General features: G+C 48.9%; 6 protein-coding genes across 6 annotated transcripts; 3 read left to right on the top strand and 3 right to left on the bottom strand.

Annotated features, from left to right (window-relative positions):
* Nucleotides 1-589: 589 nt before the first annotated feature.
* On the bottom strand, nucleotides 590-1,230 carry SETTUDRAFT_164150 (uncharacterized protein; the record flags this gene model as incomplete). Its single annotated transcript, XM_008030018.1, has 1 exon — nucleotides 590-1,230. A coding segment is annotated over one exon (295 nt), but the record flags the coding sequence as incomplete, so codon positions are not given.
* Nucleotides 1,224-4,251, bottom strand: SETTUDRAFT_21041 (uncharacterized protein; the record flags this gene model as incomplete). The annotated part of the gene is made up of 2 exons (XM_008029780.1): nucleotides 1,224-1,313; nucleotides 1,363-4,251. 2 exons carry the CDS (start codon nucleotides 4,249-4,251, stop codon nucleotides 1,224-1,226), a joined length of 2,979 nt encoding a protein of 992 aa, XP_008027971.1.
* A 161-nt stretch (nucleotides 4,252-4,412) lies between these two features.
* Nucleotides 4,413-6,141, bottom strand: SETTUDRAFT_118445 (uncharacterized protein; the record flags this gene model as incomplete). Its single annotated transcript, XM_008030017.1, has 8 exons — nucleotides 4,413-4,734; nucleotides 4,797-4,964; nucleotides 5,011-5,090; nucleotides 5,145-5,347; nucleotides 5,401-5,546; nucleotides 5,597-5,862; nucleotides 5,912-5,953; nucleotides 6,013-6,141. 8 exons carry the CDS (start codon nucleotides 6,139-6,141, stop codon nucleotides 4,491-4,493), a joined length of 1,278 nt encoding a protein of 425 aa, XP_008028208.1. The 3' UTR covers nucleotides 4,413-4,490.
* A 616-nt stretch (nucleotides 6,142-6,757) lies between these two features.
* On the top strand, nucleotides 6,758-7,396 carry SETTUDRAFT_164149 (uncharacterized protein). The gene has a single exon (XM_008030016.1). It carries the CDS (start codon nucleotides 6,865-6,867, stop codon nucleotides 7,216-7,218), a length of 354 nt encoding a protein of 117 aa, XP_008028207.1. The 5' UTR covers nucleotides 6,758-6,864; the 3' UTR covers nucleotides 7,219-7,396.
* Nucleotides 7,397-7,418: 22 nt separating this feature from the next.
* On the top strand, nucleotides 7,419-8,838 carry SETTUDRAFT_164148 (uncharacterized protein). Its single transcript, XM_008030015.1, has 3 exons — nucleotides 7,419-7,769; nucleotides 7,822-8,177; nucleotides 8,227-8,838. Exons 1-3 carry the CDS (start codon nucleotides 7,590-7,592, stop codon nucleotides 8,453-8,455), a joined length of 765 nt encoding a protein of 254 aa, XP_008028206.1. The 5' UTR covers nucleotides 7,419-7,589; the 3' UTR covers nucleotides 8,456-8,838.
* Nucleotides 8,839-16,194: 7,356 nt separating this feature from the next.
* Nucleotides 16,195-16,715, top strand: SETTUDRAFT_32729 (uncharacterized protein; the record flags this gene model as incomplete). The annotated part of the gene is made up of 3 exons (XM_008029871.1): nucleotides 16,195-16,322; nucleotides 16,344-16,643; nucleotides 16,694-16,715. The coding sequence occupies 3 exons, from the start codon at nucleotides 16,195-16,197 to the stop codon at nucleotides 16,713-16,715; spliced, it is 450 nt and encodes a 149-aa protein (XP_008028062.1).
* Between the last annotated feature and the right edge of the window lie 1,681 nt (nucleotides 16,716-18,396).

Below are 18,396 nucleotides of genomic sequence, written 5' to 3'. Positions count from 1 at the left end.
CCGGGGACAGCTGACAGCCTTGTTTACCTGAAGCATGCCACTTGGTTATTGACATGCTTCCACCATGTCCAGGAACCATTGTTTGGCATTTCTAATCTCCAAAAAGCTAACATGAGTAGTAGTCCAGTCATGCGCGACTGTGCTCGCTTGCTCAGCGGTACAAAAGCCTAGCCGGCTATTTGCCTGAACACCCACCCCCCAACAATGCGCATGCACGCCAACAACTGCGCACGTTGGCCAAAACAAAATTTTCTTCTTCAGGCTGCCAGAGTGTCGGCTGGTGCGATGGCATGGCTGCAGGTAATGATAAGGGGAATTGCAGCGCCAAGGACCGGAGCTGGGGGCCATGGCGGAACCAAGACTTTGCCCAGCCTTCCTTTGCGCCAGGCTGTGCGCTACAAATAGCTGCAATTCCTGCACGGAACGAGTCGTGACGTTGGTTGCCTCCTGACGTGGTCGCGCGGCATCGTATTCGTCTGGTTGGGGCATGTGGCAAGGCCTGGTAAGGCATATCAGAGGCAGCACTCTTGTTGCATGTGGGGGAGAATGATGTGGTCCAAGGAAACGAGGCGCCCTTTCGCCTTGATTTGGCGTTTGTCTTATTACTGTTACTGCACCTTCCAGGAGAACCCTTGATTTCTTTTTGCCATTACGGACTTGCGGACTGCCGTCTCTCTCCATCCAGCTAGACTACCATTTGTCAGTCATGCACTGCGCAGCTGCTTGGACGTCGTGTATGAATCCCGCTCCGCACCTCCAGTCTCTCCACTTGAACTTGGAATCATATCTGCAGCCTTTATACATGCACGATCCACTATCCCCGTATAACTACTTGGCCTTCCCCGCCTTGCCCCGTACGCCACCTCTCCCTCTACCAGTCCCGCGCCCTCGACATGTCTTTTTCCTTGGCGAGTGTCGGTCAGTCATATCCGTCATATCCGTCTCGCCTTCGCTCGCTTCTGCAAAAAAGTGGCTCTTGACTTGCCCATCGCTTTTGCTGGCAGCTTTGCGCCTAGGCCCAGACCGAGTGCGTCGTGGAGGCGTTGGCGATCCCGAAGGCGCATCAGAAACATCTCTATTGGATGCTGAGCGAGATTGATGAACCTTGGTGCCACGCCCACGAGGACGCCCACGCCCACGATTACATGGTGTGACAATGGTCCGTTTCCGGTGAACATCTCCATCTATCGCCCGTTCATCTTGACTCTCGTCTTTATATTCCTTCATCTGCCCATCTCCCATGTCTTGCTTTGAACCCGCCGCTTCACCCCCATCTGCTTGTTCGCACCCTTTGCTTCGAGTTTGCCGTAACGCTTGTGTTAGTGAGATTGGTATGCGATGCGCAGTGTCTGCTACGTGCACATGCAAGTCTTTCTTTTCGCCCGCATCAATCACCAGCTCTCCATTTTCTTCCTGGCTAGCTGGCAGGAAGCCGCCCGCCATGTCTTGGTCGCGCTTTCGTATTTGATGCGTTTTGTCTATCCCCCCACCACTGTCTTCAAAGGCCTCTGCGTCGTCACGCACAAAGCCACCCTCGAAATCGGTGTGGTTTTGGAACACTTCCCATTGTGACGTTTTCTCTCCGTCTTTCTCTTCCTCCAGTTGTACCACCTCTTCCTTGACAGGCAGCTCCATGTCCTCTCCATACTCTTCTTTCATCCTATCAACGATTCTCAACCCAGACGCAAACCTCCTCCAAAGTCCCAGTAAGAATTTCTCCCTCTTTTCCCTTTCCTTTCTCTGTTTCTCGGCCTCCTCGGCCTCCCAAGCGTTGATAAGCACGCCTTGATGCTCCTTTGCTACCACGACACCCGTGATCACGGGCACAGCGCGTTGTTTGCCAAACTCGAAGCCTGTGCATGCTTCCGCATAGTCGATGTTGAGCTTTCGACATATCCGCGCAGTACCTTTGAGAGGTACGTGAACAGCCCCTTTAGGCACCATGGTGGGGACATATACATCGATGTTTCCGAATGTATTGCGCGGAATCTTGCCATCAACGATAGGGTCAGGGATGATCCAGTCCGTTTGCTCTTTAGAATAGAGGCCCTGTTTGACCTTGCCGCCTTCGACGCGCTGACGCTCCTCAATCTCACGCTTCCTGGTGACAGTGACGGCGCGCATGGGCACAAGCTTGAGCGGTTGTTGACCCTCCAGCACTTCTCGGCCCTCTTTGTGCCAGGACTCTTGCGTCTTGCATAGGACAATGTCTTTGCGGCGATACACTGGCTCGGACTTTTCATTATCACCCTTGCCCGTGATAAAGTATCTGACAATATTCGCACCGCGCCTGAGGGCTTCTTCGCGTCGAAGATGACGCTCCAAGACATATTCGGCCGAGTGTTTATATCCTTGAAGTGTCTCCTTGCCCCCTTCAACATCCATGTCCTTCTTCGTTGGCTGTACTGGCACAAGATCACCCTCGTCCTCAACCTCGTCCCAAGGCTGGCGCTTGTCAAAAGATCGCGCGTAAGGGCGCATTAGAGATTTGAACCAGTCCCATTCTTCCCATCGCTTGACTTTGCCATGCTTGTTGTGAATTGGCACTTTCTCCATTGGCATACGGACACCTTTGGTCCGACCAGGCCACTGACGTTTAGGCAAATAGCGCGTTGTAACATCTTTGGCAGTGCCATCGGAAGAGAAGGCGATCAAGTATGCCAATACCTGTTTTGCCTTGTCGGCTGCTGTGCCCCGAGCGTAAAAGTCGGAAAGTTTGTCTGGAGAAGATGCACTTGCGATTATGGTGCAAGGAAGTGGTGATACCGATATCGGTGTGTGTGTCAAAGGCGATATGGCTTCGGTCCAGTACGTAGGGTATGGCAACTCCTCACCATAGTTGCGCTGTTTTGGCAATCTTTTTATTGGTTTGATGTCTTCCGAATCCGATGATATGGAGATGACGCTACTCAAGTCGCTACTGTCATCCATTTTTACGTCGTTTGATACGCCCCTCTTTTCTGCAGCGGGCCGGGACTTGGCTTTGCTTTTGATTGGAGTACTTGTCACCGGGATATGCTGATTGGTAAGCTTTGTGTTGTTCGGCCTGTCCAGTTTTTTTGGTTTGCCTTGTTCGTTCTGGCTCCATCCAAAGCCAATCGGTTGCAGACTAACAACCATTCTCGCTTCAATCCCCAGCCCTCTAATAAGAGCTGTAAAGAGTTGCTCGCCAACATCTCTACTGCCCTGACACGTGTTTGCGCATTCTCGAAAAGCATTAATGTTTTCGATGCGCTCACCGAAAAGATATGGATAGTGGGGATCGTCCTTCCATGCGTTGATCTCAGCCTCTAACGCCGATGGTGATAGATAACCACGCTTTCGCAGACTGGGAACAGTGACTTGAAACTTGGACTTCCAATAAGCTGACAGATACCTAAGGAGCCTCAGAAGGGGGTCACCAGCGGAGAGGTTTGGTGTATTTTGCTCGAGCGGCTCAGATGCTGTGCTCCAGTCGCGGGTCCTTTTGTCCCTCTCAGAGGTCTTCTTGTCCTGGGCTTGTTTCTTATCATGGCAAAGGTTGCTTTGCTTTTGTGGACTTTGATACACTTGGACGCCATTCTTTCCGCTATCCTTCCACTTTCCCCTTGGTGTTTCAAGTTCTTTCTCGGAAGGGCTGGGTGGTTTTTGTACTACCACACGGCTGGGCCCATGTCGGATCCCGGCATCGTTCCAGTACTTTTCCAGTTCGCGCCAGCAACCGGGGGGCATAGCTTGCACCAGTGTCTTTTGAACCTCGCCGTCCTGGATCCAGGCGTTTCTTGATAGATTGTGGTACATCAAATACTGCACATGCAAGCAGTGCGTGGCACTTCGTATCTGCCGCTGGGCCTTTGACGGGCCTTTCCTTGCGTCTGCTTGTGTGTCGAAGGCGGATTTGGGCGCGGCAGACAGAGTCAGCGCAATGTCTCCGGTGATGACGGGTGCAGCTCCGTGGTTCGGCTCTGAGCCATGGTGGTGGTGGTGTGCGCCGAGCGCATCCTCCCACTCGTCGTCTTCGCTGTCGTTGCTCTCGCCGTCGGCGCTATCCGATTCTGGCGACTCGCTGTCGGCGTCATCGCCTTGGTCCAACAGAGCCCTTGTCTGCGACAGTGTGCGCTTGACTTTGGGGGGTGCATCCAAGGTCTGGAAGACAGATACTCTGCCTCGTTGAGTGGCTGCTGGAGGGTTGCGGGCGCGCACCCGTTTCGGTGGCGGCTCCGGTGGCGGCTCCGGTGAACGCGAGCGCTTTCGCACGAGGATGGGCGGCATGCTGATGCCAGGCAGGGTGGGCTATTGCAGCATGGGGGCAAGTGTGTGCGTGTGTTGTGGCTGTGATGATTGCTTGCACAAGTCTAGGCTGCATGTCTGGAATCATGAGGCAAGCAGAGGCCGTCCGATGGCGCGGGTCGATCGAGTGCACGGACGCCCCCGTCGCGTGGCGCCCTTTCGCGCGGTCACGAGCTCGAGCTTCTCACCCTCCTCGTCTCGTCTCCTGCCAAGCCGCCCGCTCAAGCCCGCCCCAGCCTGTTCTTCTCGTGGAACTCAATGATCCTCCGCAGCCTCTCCTCTACGCTGGCTCTATCCATGGAGAACACGAAACGGAAATGCCCTGGAACCTCGCCATGGTACGCGTGCGCAGCCGACATTTCCACCCCACAATCATACAGCCGTTGCTTCAAGTCGTCTTCGGCCTCCCATGTTGGGCTGTGCAGGCACGCCGACAAATCAATCCAGAGGAAAAACCCCGCGTTTCTGTCCGCCGTATCAGCTCACCCTGCACACAAGACGCATCCGCCAGAATGCTGAATACGTACGCCTCGTGCCTATAGGCGATGCCTGCGGCGTCAAGGGCTTCCGCGACAAGCCTTCGCTGTTCACCTAGAGCACGCGCGCTTTTGGCAAGGAATTCCAAATGCCACTCCTCATCCTCAAGCATCGCCGCAGCAATCGCATCAGTCACTGGTGATGCGCCATGGAACCGTCTGCCGCTCATTAATCATCAGCTGCTGATAAGAATGTCATACCTACGCTAAAGACTGTACAGCCTGTGTCAACTCTTCGTTTCTGGTAATTAAGCATCCCAGTCTCAGACCAGCGGCAGCAAAATCCTATTGGTTCTCAGCCATGGACTAGTTGTGAGTAGCAGCTAATGCGAAGCCTACCTTGGACATGCCATGCATGACGTGGACAAGGCTACTGTCAATGACACCCGTTGTCTCTAGCGAGAGCACTGACGTGAAACCTGGGCATGATGCATCGGTGTGATACGCGGAGAAGGCATAAATCTCGTCACTGATGAGGTGTATCCTGCGCTTGTTGCAGAAGCCAAGAAGTGCCTTCAATGTGTCTGGGGAATAACATTGGCCTACAAGGTTAATGTCGCTCTCCTTTGTCTCCACGTGATGAAAGTTTACCCACCGAGAGGATTATGCGGATTGGCCAATACAAGTGCCCGAACCTTGATACCCTGTTGTTCAGCCTGCACTAGGGCACGATCATAGCAATCAGCCGCCTCAGCACCGAACTGATCAACCTCACCAAATGGAGCATATATCAACTTGCAGCTGCAGAGGAGGTCAGTTTCGGATTGCCAAGCTATAAGCATCTAACACACCTCGACATGCTTTGCATATCCCCTGTAAAGGATCCATATATTGGCATGCCAAGGAGCAAGGCATCATCCTCTCCCTCGGTCAGGCAAAGAGATAGTATGTCATTTAGTGCTGTGACGCCGCTGACGAATGACAGATGCTCCATAGCTACGGCTGAGGCTGGTGCAAAGCGCTTGTTGATAAAGGATGACATTGCCGCCCTCAACCGCCGGGAACCAAATGGACCATCATGGTATGTCAGAGAGGCCGGCTCAAGACATGGTATGCACTACGTGATGCTTTAGGTAAGACATATTGTCATGGCTTTGAAGGCTGACCTTGGTCTTGACGTAGGCAAGGGCTTCGTCTTGCATGAGAAACTGTCCAACCCATTTGCATCAGCGTTAGAGACTTGACAGTACATGTGGCACGGACTAACATTCTCGGCATTTCTGAAAGAGACGAGGCCATGTGGATGCTTGCTTTGATCGTACAAAGGGCCACGGTCTTTGGTGTAGCTGGCCGCTAGATCCAAGGCTGCATACTTGCGCCCACGGACCGATAACATATTTTGTAACGGCGTGGTTTGGCGATCTTGTTGGCTGCCCGCAGAAGCTGGTCGATGCATCAAAAGCTGATGGAATGCAAGCCAGCGTGAGTCAATGCGGGGCAGCTGCCTCACAAAGAAAAACAGCCTGTAGACAAGATAATCCTTGTCATCGTCGCCCAGAGCAATGCAAGCTGTTCATCAACGCGTCCACTGCAAATAAGCGCTTGCGTCCTCCGTTCGGCAGAACATGGCGAATGACGGAGTCGTGCTAATATCCCTGGCTTTGTGGATGCCTAGAGGCCGCCCACATCGACAACCCTAAGGCGTCCCAGCCAGCCATCAAACTCAAGGCGTGGATCAGGCTTGCTGTCTGCGCTGCAGATGCCGCAAGTAAACAGGCGTTAGGTGTGCCTCCATCCGTAGCGACGGTAACAGCATGGCTGAAGCGGCTGCCTTAATGCAATGCTGACTCGGGGGCACTGTGAGGCCGCTGGCAGTCCAAAGACTCTCGTTATATATCCAGCCTGGCAACTCAGCCGGAGCATAAGCAAGCTAAATATCACACTGTCGCGGCGATTTCTCTCCATGCTCTTATAACCCCTCAACTGCTTGCTCATGCACCCAAAACCCGCGACTCAACCCTACAGAGCTCAGGGTACTTGCATCTTGGATGAACAAAAAAGATGAGCGCGAAATGCTCAGGGATTGGAACAAGTCGGAGCTTGCGGTAATGAGATGGGAATGGCGTTGCGACAACCTCAAGATGCGTTGGCACGCGTGCACGTGAGTATTCTCAGCAAGATGAACTTGTGGCAGACACGAGGTTTTTTTACTCTTACAGCACACCTCGAAGCCCGCTTTCACCATATCGATTTGTCAATCACAGATGCGAACCGATTTTCAGAAACCAACAGCGGCGGAAGGTCACGTGCAGCATTGAGCCGCTTCTCTCCCCGCGCCTCGAAGTGGCATGGCGTGCAGAGGGTCGAGGGTTGCGCATCCCTTGGTCGCCGCTCGCCGCCGCCGTCGCCTGTCCCCTCGCAACCACAAATTGCACTCTTCATCGCGGCAAAGGTGCACTTTCATCGCCGCTAACCCGTTGGACTGACAGAGCTGTAGCTACAGAAGCTGCAAAATTGATAAAATGGTCGGAACCCACGTTATCAACATAGCCACAGCCGCCCGTGACCTGTGGCTCCTCAGGCAGCCGGCCTCCGTATAGTCCTCTCCGCGCGGCATGCACCTGAGTGCTAGATCTCACGCCCTCTTCACCACTTTTTTTGGTCTGGAGCTTTCCTCCCTTCTTCTTCTTCTTCTTCCTTCTCCAGCGCCAGACTCCCCTAGCATTGCTATTGTCTAACCATCACGACTCCTGGGGTTCATCCCTTGAGCCTCGCACCTCTCTCTACCTTGGTCTCGTCGTCGAACCCAAGTCCGTCCTTAGGCATCCAAGCCCATACTGCAGCATGTACATGCTGTTGCTCTCGGCAGTCTTACTCGCTGTTCTGCTCCAGCCCGTGGCAGCGTCAAGCCCGATCATGGAGTTAACACCGCCCGGCACTCCATTGGAACTGCCGTTCCTCAACATGGACGAGCTGTTCCTGTGCCAGCTCTGCGGTATGCAGTACGAGCTCTGCTGGTGCATAGTACGACTTCACCCGGCTCTTCGCAACTTTGTCCTAACAGCAACAACCGCAGATGCCACACTACGACGCAACAACGCTCATCGCAGACCACGGTCTCGTCGACACCCCGCTGCCTGAACCCGGTGAGACCGAAGTGGACCTGGCGCCCGTGCAGCACTACGTCACTGGCGACCACCGACCACTTTTGAACGACGAATACATGCAATACATGGACGCCAATGAGACGACGGTGCAGCCAAATACAGTGCTCGCGCACATTGGAGAAACGTATACTCCTGGCGACCGCTCGTCGTCGCACCTGCCAAAGCCCAAGAAGCGACCACACAGGCGGCAAGCTCCTCGCCCTCGCGGCTTCGTCTGCAATGCGTTTGGATGTGATGAAGCCTTCAACCGCCAATGCGATCTCAAGTAAGCCTGCTCGCGCGAGTGCGCAAACCACGTAACTGACCGTTGCCAGCCGCCATCAAAGGACGAATCACCAGAGTGAGCGGCCTCACGTATGTCCGACCTGCAACAAGGGCTTTCTGTACCCGAAAGACCTTCGCAGACACGAGCGTCGCCACAGTGACCCATCGGCGCCCATGGCTACCTTTCACTGTGAACATCCTGACTGTACCAACCTCGCTGGCTTCTCGCGCAAGGACAATCTCCAGAGGCATAGGCGAAACCAGCATCGAGAGCAATGACCGCTGCGCCACAGAGAGCCCCCACGCTCTTGGCTTTTGCATCTACATCGACTCGTTTTCCATTTTTCCAAAAGTTCACGCTCTTCATTGTTTCCTTTTTTTTAATACGGTAACACCCTACTTTCATGCTCATTTTTGATGGGCTTTCGCCATGTGCATGAGTGTTTGTCTTCTTCGGTAATACCCTTCACCAATGGTCATAGCAAGCGCTGCTCATTACCTTGGTCTCGCGTCGTCTTGCTTCGTTTCGTTAACCCCGGAGAACTCATCCTGTCCCCTTGTCTCCCAACATCAAGTTAACTGATTGCGTAGCGCAGTTTTGGTATGTTGCTTTGCAAAGGTTTGGTTTGCTAGCACATCCTGAACAAAATGCAACACAATCTGGCTCCTCTGCATTGTGCCTCCATTGTGCTTTGTGATGATGACGACGCCGTTCCAATGTTGACATTGATGAGCCCAAACGGTGCTGCTGCTGTGATATTCCAAGGCTAACTAAACCTCTGCATTCTGCCACTGACTAGGTCTCCTCTTGGGAGATGCTTCGTCTCTAATTTCTAGTCGTTCAGCACTCATTTTGCATGCAACTACGTCCTGCAGCCTAAAATGGCAAGTGCTTTGTATAGAATTTCCTTTGCTTAAAACAACGTTCTGATACTCAGGTGGTGATCCTTTGCGAAAGCCGGAGGAAACCTTTGTTACATATGTGTGTCTTGTATAATGATTCTAGAAAGCAGTCAGGGTAACTTAACACTGGAGCTGTTACTAGAAAGTATAAGTTAAATGCGATTTGTCCTTCAAAAGGCATATTGGTTCTTCAGGCTTTGCGTCTTTGATAACCTGGTCGTTTTAGATATTTGATGAAACAAAATAAACATTGATCTAGAAACAAACGAGCCGATGGTATCTCTAATGAGAAGTATCGAGAGATATACATTAACTGAGTAAGAATTAAGATTACATAATTGAATAAGAGCCCCCCTTCCCAATGTTCCTATCTGGCTGACCTTGGTCTTGTCACAGTCTTCTTTCACTCTAGCACCCGAGATACATCTCGTCAAGGCGGAATGACTGGCCATAGGTTGAGACAAAGAAGCACTCTAGCGTTCCGCTGCTTCCCGTAGGCACAAAAGTGGCTCCATACCAGCTGGGCGGTCCTGAAAGCCACGTGTTGAAGGTGTTGTCGCTCGTGATGCTCTGTGACGCCAATCCTATGCTGTATATGCCGCAGTTGATCGAACTGGCTGAATTGGTAGTGTGAGAGTATTTGTACGAGAAGCTGTAAGTGACACCCGGGGTCAGGCCCGTGATCTGTTGAGACAGGATAGCGCCGGTGCCTGAGCCACCAGCTGTCAAGCCGTACGAAGCACCGCCGCTAGAGCCACCTCCAACCACACCCCAGGCGGTCGGTGGGTTGTTACGACCGTAGACAGACTGGGACCAAGCTGACATGCCATTCTCGAAGCCACCGTTCTGAACGAGGTTGACGCTGCGAGCAGTGCAGGTAGGCGAAGGTGTAACTGTAGAAGTAACGACTGTAGTACTGACCGGGAGAGTTGTGGTTGTAGCTAAAGTGCCGGAACTAACGGTGGCGACAGTGGTAGTGGAAGTCGTGGTAGTTTCTGTAACGGGCGTGGCTTGGAGGCTGCAGGCCGCAGAGACAGCGCTGGCAGCAAACGTAGTAAGAGCGGCAGGCGTAGCAGGGCTGGCAACATCGCGCTTTCGAGGAGCCCGAGTGACTGTCGTCGTGGTCGTGGTTACAGGCGAGACGGTGTTGACAACCGTAGTAGCGGGTACAGTGGTGAATTCGGTGGCAACGACAGTTGAAACCGGAGTAGTGTATCCAAGAAGCGTAAAGCAGAATGGCTGCAGAGATGAGGCTACAATGGCAGACTTTGCGGCGGCGACATTGCAGGGAAGCTTAGGCGTTCCAGGATTCGTCGTGTTGGAATAGGAATAGCTGGACGCGATTGTGTAATGGTCATCTCCACGCCACTGGCCATCATTGACGGCAACATCCCTCGCCCACTTCTGGGTATACATAGAGCAGTACTGGCCCTGCGGCTCGCCATTTTTCATGAGAACATAGGTGTTGAAGAATTGGCACGACATGCGGCTGTCGAGATGATCAATGTTGAATTGAGACTCAGCCTGGCATGCAGCCCTGCTCCTAGAGGCTGTTCTGAGCAGTCCCAAGCTCTGCGCTTCAGCGTCTTGTCCGCAGACGCAGGATTCGCAAGGACTGAGGCGAACGTGTTGGCAACCACAGCATCAGGTTTATACGGAACAACCTTGGTACCGGCACCCTCACCAAGCGGAGTCTCGGTAATTGGTGCAGCCGGAATCTCAGCGACTGTATCGAGCGGGATGGATTGAGGCAGAGCAGCCACGCAGCCCGTCATGGCCAAAGTCGCGAAAGTGTGGAACAGATGCATGGTGGAGGTCGGGGAATGATCCAAGGTTGAGGAAGAGGAGATGACAGCGAACGATGCTGATGAGGACCTCTGTACGTGGGCACAATGAGCCTTTATAGCCATTCATGTACATGGTCAGTAGGATACTTGAGCGGAGGAGGCGATACACTAGATCTGTGGCGTTGGCCTCGAAGTCCTATGGCGAGCTGAGGTCGACGAGCCAAATTGGATAAGCCGCGGCCGTTAGAAATGTCGTGCAAACAGTGACTCGAGGGTGCATCAGTGAAGTGCGCTACGAGGACAAATGGCCATGGCCACAGAATGCTGTCAATCTGCTCTTGCACCACGCCACCTCTTAGCTATTGCAAGTTGTAGAGCCAGATCATTGTCAGTGAGCTTCAATGAGCACTCGGTAAGAGTGTCCTACACATTACAAGCATTTGATCCACTCGAATGCCAAGAGCACACTGCGTCCGCCTCATGCCCAGATCGCACCAGTCTGCAACCGAACTGTGGCAGGGCTAGAACTGGCGCTGCGCAAGGCTTGCGCAGTATCCACTATGCAGATTAGCAGAGGGGAGAGAAATGGCATCATGGTAAGAGTCAGTGTGAATAGACGATGAGAAGGATGGGCCCAATCTGGCAAAACGAGAGCTGGGGCTTGCAGCGGCTGGAGGGAATAAGCAGCTTGGCAATAGCATAGCGGCCGTGGTATTCCCCGATTGGCAGATGAATGTTGGGAAATCGGACATGAGCGACGTTGGCCGCGATGCATCACCACGTGCGCTGTCCGGGTCCCGCTGAAGCCTTGCCGGATTCGGACTAGTCAGCTGGCCCCTATGTGGCTTGCGGTGCCTGAGCTAAATAATCCGAGCCGGCTGTCCTGGCATGCTATTATAAGCCGGTTCCATGCAGCACCGGGGTGAATGGAGAGGCTAATGACTGACATCGCTCAAGTACGTGGATATGATTAGATGCGCCAAGGGGGCAGTGGCCCCTATCATGGGTCCAGGAGCCCCGAAATTCTGTCCACACTGACACTCGCAGCCACTACAAGGTCCGCTCGTCTGGTACCATTCGGACGGGTCGTCCCAGCTCTCCTCAGTGCCAAGCTGAACGAGCGTTGGATCTGAGATGGGCTGTATGACCATGGCGGTTAAATTTCCCCGTAGCTTTCGTGAATCCTGCCCACCCAGAGGTTCCCACCTCCAAGTCCACAGAGACAGCTTTTTGGCCTTGACATACACAGTGCCGTGCAAGGGCATCCTCAAACGAATGGCCCGCAGCGCAATTGCACTGGCCACAGTTGCTGATAACTTCACTGAATGAAGAAAGATCAATAAAAAAAAGTCAAGATCTTCCAGAAGTAAAGTGTGGAGGTTCCAAGACCCCATGAGTTTTGGATCCATGGCGGTGTGGAACGCACTTGCTGTTATATTCATCAGCATATCATCGATAAGGCTCACTAGATAGCCCATAATTACTGCACAGAATCCTAAGACGGAAACAGTTACATAAAGAAATCTGGGTATTTGCACACAACCTCTGATAGCTGGCAATTCCTCCGTCGCTGCTGCAAAGTCTTTTTCAAGAGATTTTAGTCTGTGTTTGGCAAGCCAGACTGACCACATTAACGCCTATGGCTTTGATCTCTTTGATCAATATAAGTGCGTCCGGGTCACTGTTCGGTCCAGAAGAAGTCTGTAGCAAAATGTTTTTCGGGCCACGGCCCACTATACATCACACAATCTTACGGCCCTGACCACCCAATCTATCACTGATAAAATATGTTGCCACACTGCTGAAGGATCTGTGATGCTATCCGTCTCGCTGTTCAACCTCAGATTGTGTTACGGGGCTTACCTTTATCTGTTCACCCCAAAGAGTGAAATCGACCACCACTGTGCCTGTGTATTTTCCACTCTGCAAGATAATCAATGGCTTTTTAACTTCTAGATGGAGCAAACACATGCAAAGGTGTCGGCTGGTGCAGAAATAGGTATTCCTCATGTCGTAGTACCTCATACATAACAATGTTCATCAAAAGCTTAGCTTTCTCATGAATAAAAACTAGATTCGCAGATAGGAAAGTTATTGTAAGCATGTTATTTGCAACAATGTCTGCCTTGCCGATGTCAACAGATAGCCCAATCAGAGCGATACAACCCTAAGTTTCTTAGAGAAGATTGTCATCGCCTAGCCTGATGGGCAAAGCGCCTGGGCGCCAGACCTGTACCTTGCTAGGAGACGGTGGTTACCACCACGATCACTGTTCCATATGCCTTTCTCTGCAACTTTAATACTTGAATTAGTGTTTGATTGTATTGTCAGCTCGTGATTCTATCACAGCATAATTATAAGATTCAGTGTAATCATTGCATTTGTTCGAACTACTTAAAGGCAATCTTCATGAACCGAAAACAGCATGTATGTTGAATATATGCGTGCTTTAGCTGGAAGAAACAGTCAGTAAATGATACTAACACCAGGTATGTATGTGAACTATGTGCCGCATGTATCCAGGAAGTTGACGCTGATTTCCACACCAGCGCAGCCATTGCGACTCTGAACTGCCCAGCCACTGCATCCGCCAGCATTGGCACAAGTGCGATCGATATTAACGCTGCACCCCGAACGAATCCCGATGTTAGTCAAGCCGCCATTATCTCCAAAAGGAACCAATGTTTGAATGTTCGTTTGAGCTCCATTGACCCTATAGAAGCTGTTGAAGGGTTAGACTTGATCCTAACATGAGAAGAAACGTTGATGTCATTTTCCCTAGACATACCCTTTGACACAGCAAGACTCTTGGCCTGTTGGCGCGCAGGCCCTCTTTGTGAGGTCTTTCTCCTTTAGTGCCTACACAGATGGGGCAGCCGACGTTAGAGAGAGTCCAGCAAGGAAGACGGTTAGTTGAAAAGAGAATTGCATGATTGCTTTTAACGTTCTTAGTGTTATTGTATCTGTTATATCTCCACAATTGACCTTAGAGATGTATTTATACCTTTCCACCAGCTTGCTGAAGAAAAGTATCTAACTGTTATGATCAAGTCATGACGTACTCTTGGTTGTGAGGTCTCACTTGTAGAAACTCACTATACTTCCCATGCTTAAAACAAGCATGTTGAAAGTCTAGAAGCTGTGTCAGCCGTAGTCCGTGCAGTGTCTGCTGCTAAATATAATGTGCCGCGTTCAACATGTACCGTATATGGTTTCATTTCGCAGTGTTCTAGACTAAGGGTACTATGGCTGGTGGTATTGTATGTACAGCAAGGCCACTTGGGCATATAATTAGTCTATGGGGTCAAGAAACACTGTGACAAACAACATCTATTTAACGATTGACTGCCACGTGCTGACACAATGGATTTCACAAAACGGTGGTGAGTAAGAACATAAGCTTATTGTCATCAGTATCAACAGGGATATGATGATGTTCTAGGCAGATAAAGAACAAGAAAATGCTGACTGCATCTGACGAATAAGGTTAGACTAATAGAATCAGATAAGGTCTTCAAATTGAATCAATTGAACTACGGGCGCTGGTATTGCTGACTAGAAACTGTGTCTGACACACTCAGGACATCGTTGCGCTTACTGTAGCCGGAGGTTGCGCTGTTGTTTCACTCAATTGTGTTCAGCACTACGATTTTGTCTATTTATTTAGCTTATCCATAGCCTGGAAAGACTATCGGCTGATAGTACAGTTGTGGTAACGCTACATATTCTAGGCTGAAGTGAGGGTGCCTATCAGACTGTTGATGCAATGCTTCTCTGGATGATCAATTTAAAAATCGATTAACCTGTTGTGAAAGATGTAAGCTACTGCTTTGGGCGTTGGCAATAATAAGCATGATTGAAGCGAGACTGCAGTGCGAGTCAAGTGTGCATGAGCTCTACACGCTGCCGTGGTTGCTAAGTTTGATAAATGGTATCAATTTGCTAATCAGGGTTCGGGCCTTGCGCACAACATTTGTTTGGCTTCCTTGAGTTATTCCCAGCCTATCAATCAAGCGGAGAAGAAACTTTAAATCTCGTCTCACCAGCACAAGGTTGACTCCCCTTGGCAACGGAATTATCAAGCTGCGCACTGACAGTACACAGTGATACTGGTAGATCAAAGCTCAAAATGGTTACATAAATCTATAAAAAGAGAATAAGGTTGTTTAATTGCTAAGTTTGCAAGTAGCCATTCAAAAGAGGATTGAAGACACTCATGACGTCAAGACTATTGCAAGTTGCCTATCGGAATGGATGTTAGCTTGTTTGTTCAAGTTTTTCTCAGTGATTTTCGAGACACTTCAGAATGAGGCTGGAATTCTTTTGAACTGTGATGTGAATGCAAAGCCGTTCATGAACGCGAAAGCTGATAGAGTGAGACTGCAAATCCTGGGTACGAATTATACGTGGTCTGAATAAGATGTACTAGTTAAGAGTGTGTAGGAGTGACTATGTCAGCTAAGCCGGGCGCCCGCGGTTTTTTTCCATGGACTAGATGCAACATTGCGTGTGGTTGTCGGGATATAAAGCTAACAGATGCGGAGGTATTCTCAATGGTTCATAAAGTGATATGCAAATTCATAGTCTTGTTGGGTTAGCCTGTCTGTTTTGAGGATGATTTTGATGGGGCCTGTTCTCACAAACTTAGATCTAGCAGGATCTATCACAGCCTGCGGCATTGTATATTCATTAAAAAAGTCAAAATCGTAGGACTGTCAGATCAGAACAAGGCCGAGATGATTCTGAATAAGAGGCTCTGGAGCGGGTAGGCGTTACACAATGCTCATCTTAGATGCCCTTGTGCTTGTTTCGTATTGCAAGCCCTATTGGAATAGTTCCGTAGCGACTAGACAATGAGAACAAAGCTTCCACGTTCTTGATATAAATGTGATTGTAGCAGCTTATATTCATGAGTCGCTAGGGTTTGCTATGTGATCTCGGGCTCGCCAGATCAAAGCTCTACAATGCTATCAAGGGTTGGGTAACCCCCGCTGGTCAGCATAAGTACATAGGCAATTGAAGGGTCTAGCCATGAATCCCTGCTAGTCTAAGAACTCTCTCATCAGTTTGACAGATTAGTAGCGGAAGCCGTCAGTCCGTGTAAGCTGACCTGTCTGATCGTACATTTCAGGGTTGTACTGGCTGATCAGACCAAAACTTCCATGGTCTTGTGACCTTGTATAACTCAATGTGTGAATAATCTGCGCCGTCCACTTCCGGGCGTCTTCATATAAGAAGTGGTGGATAGATAGCTGTTTTTCACTATCAAACTATCAAATACTTCAATATAGCCTCTTATTGCTCACTTAATATCCTAAGATACGCAACATGTTGACCCAGAACTTGTTCCTTTATGCTCTGCTCAGCATGACAGGTGCTGCTGTGCCTGCAGTAGAAATAGTGGAGGAAGCGCGTGCGCTCGAAGCTCGACAAGCTGTTACTTGTGGAGTGCACTAGTAAGAATGGTTTGTACTTAGTATATCGCCTATTCAGTTAACAATAAACAGTAGCTTTGGTGTTACAGGCGGATGCGGAAAAATTACAGCTCCCACTCCAGGCCGAAAGAGGATGTACAATTTTGGATCGGGCTACAATATTGCTGCATTTCCAGATTGCGTTGTCACTATTGTTAACTCTGCTGACTGCAACAACTGGCAATTTGCGGCATTCGATCAATGTGGTACTCAACACCAGGTTGCAATCTTCCCCGACATTGCTTCGGAGTATGAACGAAACGGATGCCAGCCCCAGAATTCTAACCCAATCTCACCGAAATCGTAGGTAGTAAGTAGATGTGAGACATAACTATAATACTGACGTACGATAGGAATATCGAATACTCACGATAGGAATTGTTGCAGCAAATTAGGGGTTGTACAGAGTTAATAAGCTCTCTAGCTGTGCTCAATCAATCACGAGTATCATCGAAAACAAATTAATTTTTATAACACGAGCAATTGTGCTGTAAGGGAGCTACTATCAAGTGTGCTTTCGTGTAATCTCGTCACTACTTCTTCTTGGTTTTACTGTATTGGAAAAGATAGTTCAACACTATTCTCTCCCTAGCCCATCATTTAGTTTTATTACTGATGGACAATATATTCACTATTGACACTGTTTCTAAGTCAAGTCCTTAGTTTTTGATATAGATCTTAAAATAAAAGAAAATTATCTAATGTTAAATAATGTTAATTCTAATCTATGATAGGGAAAATGACTGAGTTTTATTATAATAAGTGATGTTCAAAAAAGATAAATTAGATATTGCTTTATAGAGTGCTATAGGTTATAAGTTTCTAGTGAATAGCGGAAGAGAAAGTGTATCACTTCTAATAGAGATTAACAAACTTGAATAGGCTCTTATCACTTATTAAGTATATTAATAAATGGAATAGATAAAGTATACAGAGGAGTAACATTAAAAAAAAGTGTTCAAGAAAATAGAGATTTTAAAACTTAAATAACTCTCCTATTAAGATAGCTATAAGTAGGTAGAGGATAGATTTAGAATGTAGGGAGCTAGTAGTTTAGTGTAGGAGACCTACTTTCTACTTAGTAAGCGGCTATAGAGAGATATATACGCAAAATCATAAAGAAAGATAATTTATAAAATATATTATTATATAACTGTTTTCTAAAAGTGGTTTTTTTCAATATCAAACTGATATATAATGTATAGACCACGTTTTAATTCTGAAGAGTATTATGATTTGACTATAAAGATATTATAGTTTTAAGATTCTTAATACTACTTTAACTAAATAAGTAAAATCCATCTTATATAGTATTTAACTTTCATATATTACTCTTTTAGGCTTAAATAAGGTTTATATTCACTCTAGGTATAAATTTATTAATTATCTACTATATTATGATCTTTCTTATCATAAAGCTCGTATAACTTCATTAATAGGCTATGAATAAGTATATTAGTAATGAACGCTGATTTATATTTATATTTTCTACAATTCTAGCTTTTAAAATAATAAGATTTACATACTTGAAAAAAAAACCCTTTTTTCTTTATATAACGTCAAAGTATAGCGAGTGGCCAAGAATAGCGAGTGACCGAAAATGCCAAGCCCCCATCAACTTTCACTACTACTCGCGATGTCTCAACAAATTCATTCAAAAAAGTCTTCAAAAGAGTCTCAAGTACAGCTTGCAATTCAGGCTATTAAATGCGACGCGACAATTAACATTCCACGCGCTGCAGCTCTCTACAACGTGCCTGAACGTACCCTAAGACGAAGACTCGCAGGAAAGCCTTCTCGACAAGATTGTTCGCCCAACTTAATGAAACTACTTATAACAGAAGAGGAGGTGATTGTTAAGAATATTCTTGATCTTGATGCAAGAGGATTTCCGCTGCGCCTTTCTGCTGTCAAAGATCTAGCTAATTCTTTGCTAGCTGCCCGCCACCGCGACCCTGTTGGCCCTAACTGGCCTAAAGCATTCATAAAGCGTCGCCCAGAGCTTAAGATAAAGTTTAATCGAAAGTACGACTACAAGAGAGCTCTCTGTAAAGAT

Source organism: Exserohilum turcica (genome assembly GCF_000359705.1).
Source record: "Exserohilum turcica Et28A unplaced genomic scaffold SETTUscaffold_4, whole genome shotgun sequence".
Taxonomy (NCBI): Eukaryota; Fungi; Ascomycota; class Dothideomycetes; order Pleosporales; family Pleosporaceae; genus Exserohilum; species Exserohilum turcicum.
Note: the sequence above shows the minus strand (reverse complement) of the source record. Positions and strands in the feature narration are given on the sequence as shown.

Excerpts from the sequence above, each read along its gene's own strand:
- SETTUDRAFT_164149 (XM_008030016.1), top strand. The coding sequence starts at position 6,865 with ATGGCGTTGCGACAACCTCAAGATGCGTTGGCACGCGTGCACGTGAGT.
- SETTUDRAFT_164148 (XM_008030015.1), top strand. The coding sequence starts at position 7,590 with ATGTACATGCTGTTGCTCTCGGCAGTCTTACTCGCTGTTCTGCTCCAG. Across the intron at positions 7,770-7,821 it reads ACGAGCTCTGCTGGTGCATA|ATGCCACACTACGACGCAAC; the intron begins GTACGACTTCAC and ends CAACAACCGCAG. Across the intron at positions 8,178-8,226 it reads AACCGCCAATGCGATCTCAA|CCGCCATCAAAGGACGAATC; the intron begins GTAAGCCTGCTC and ends GACCGTTGCCAG.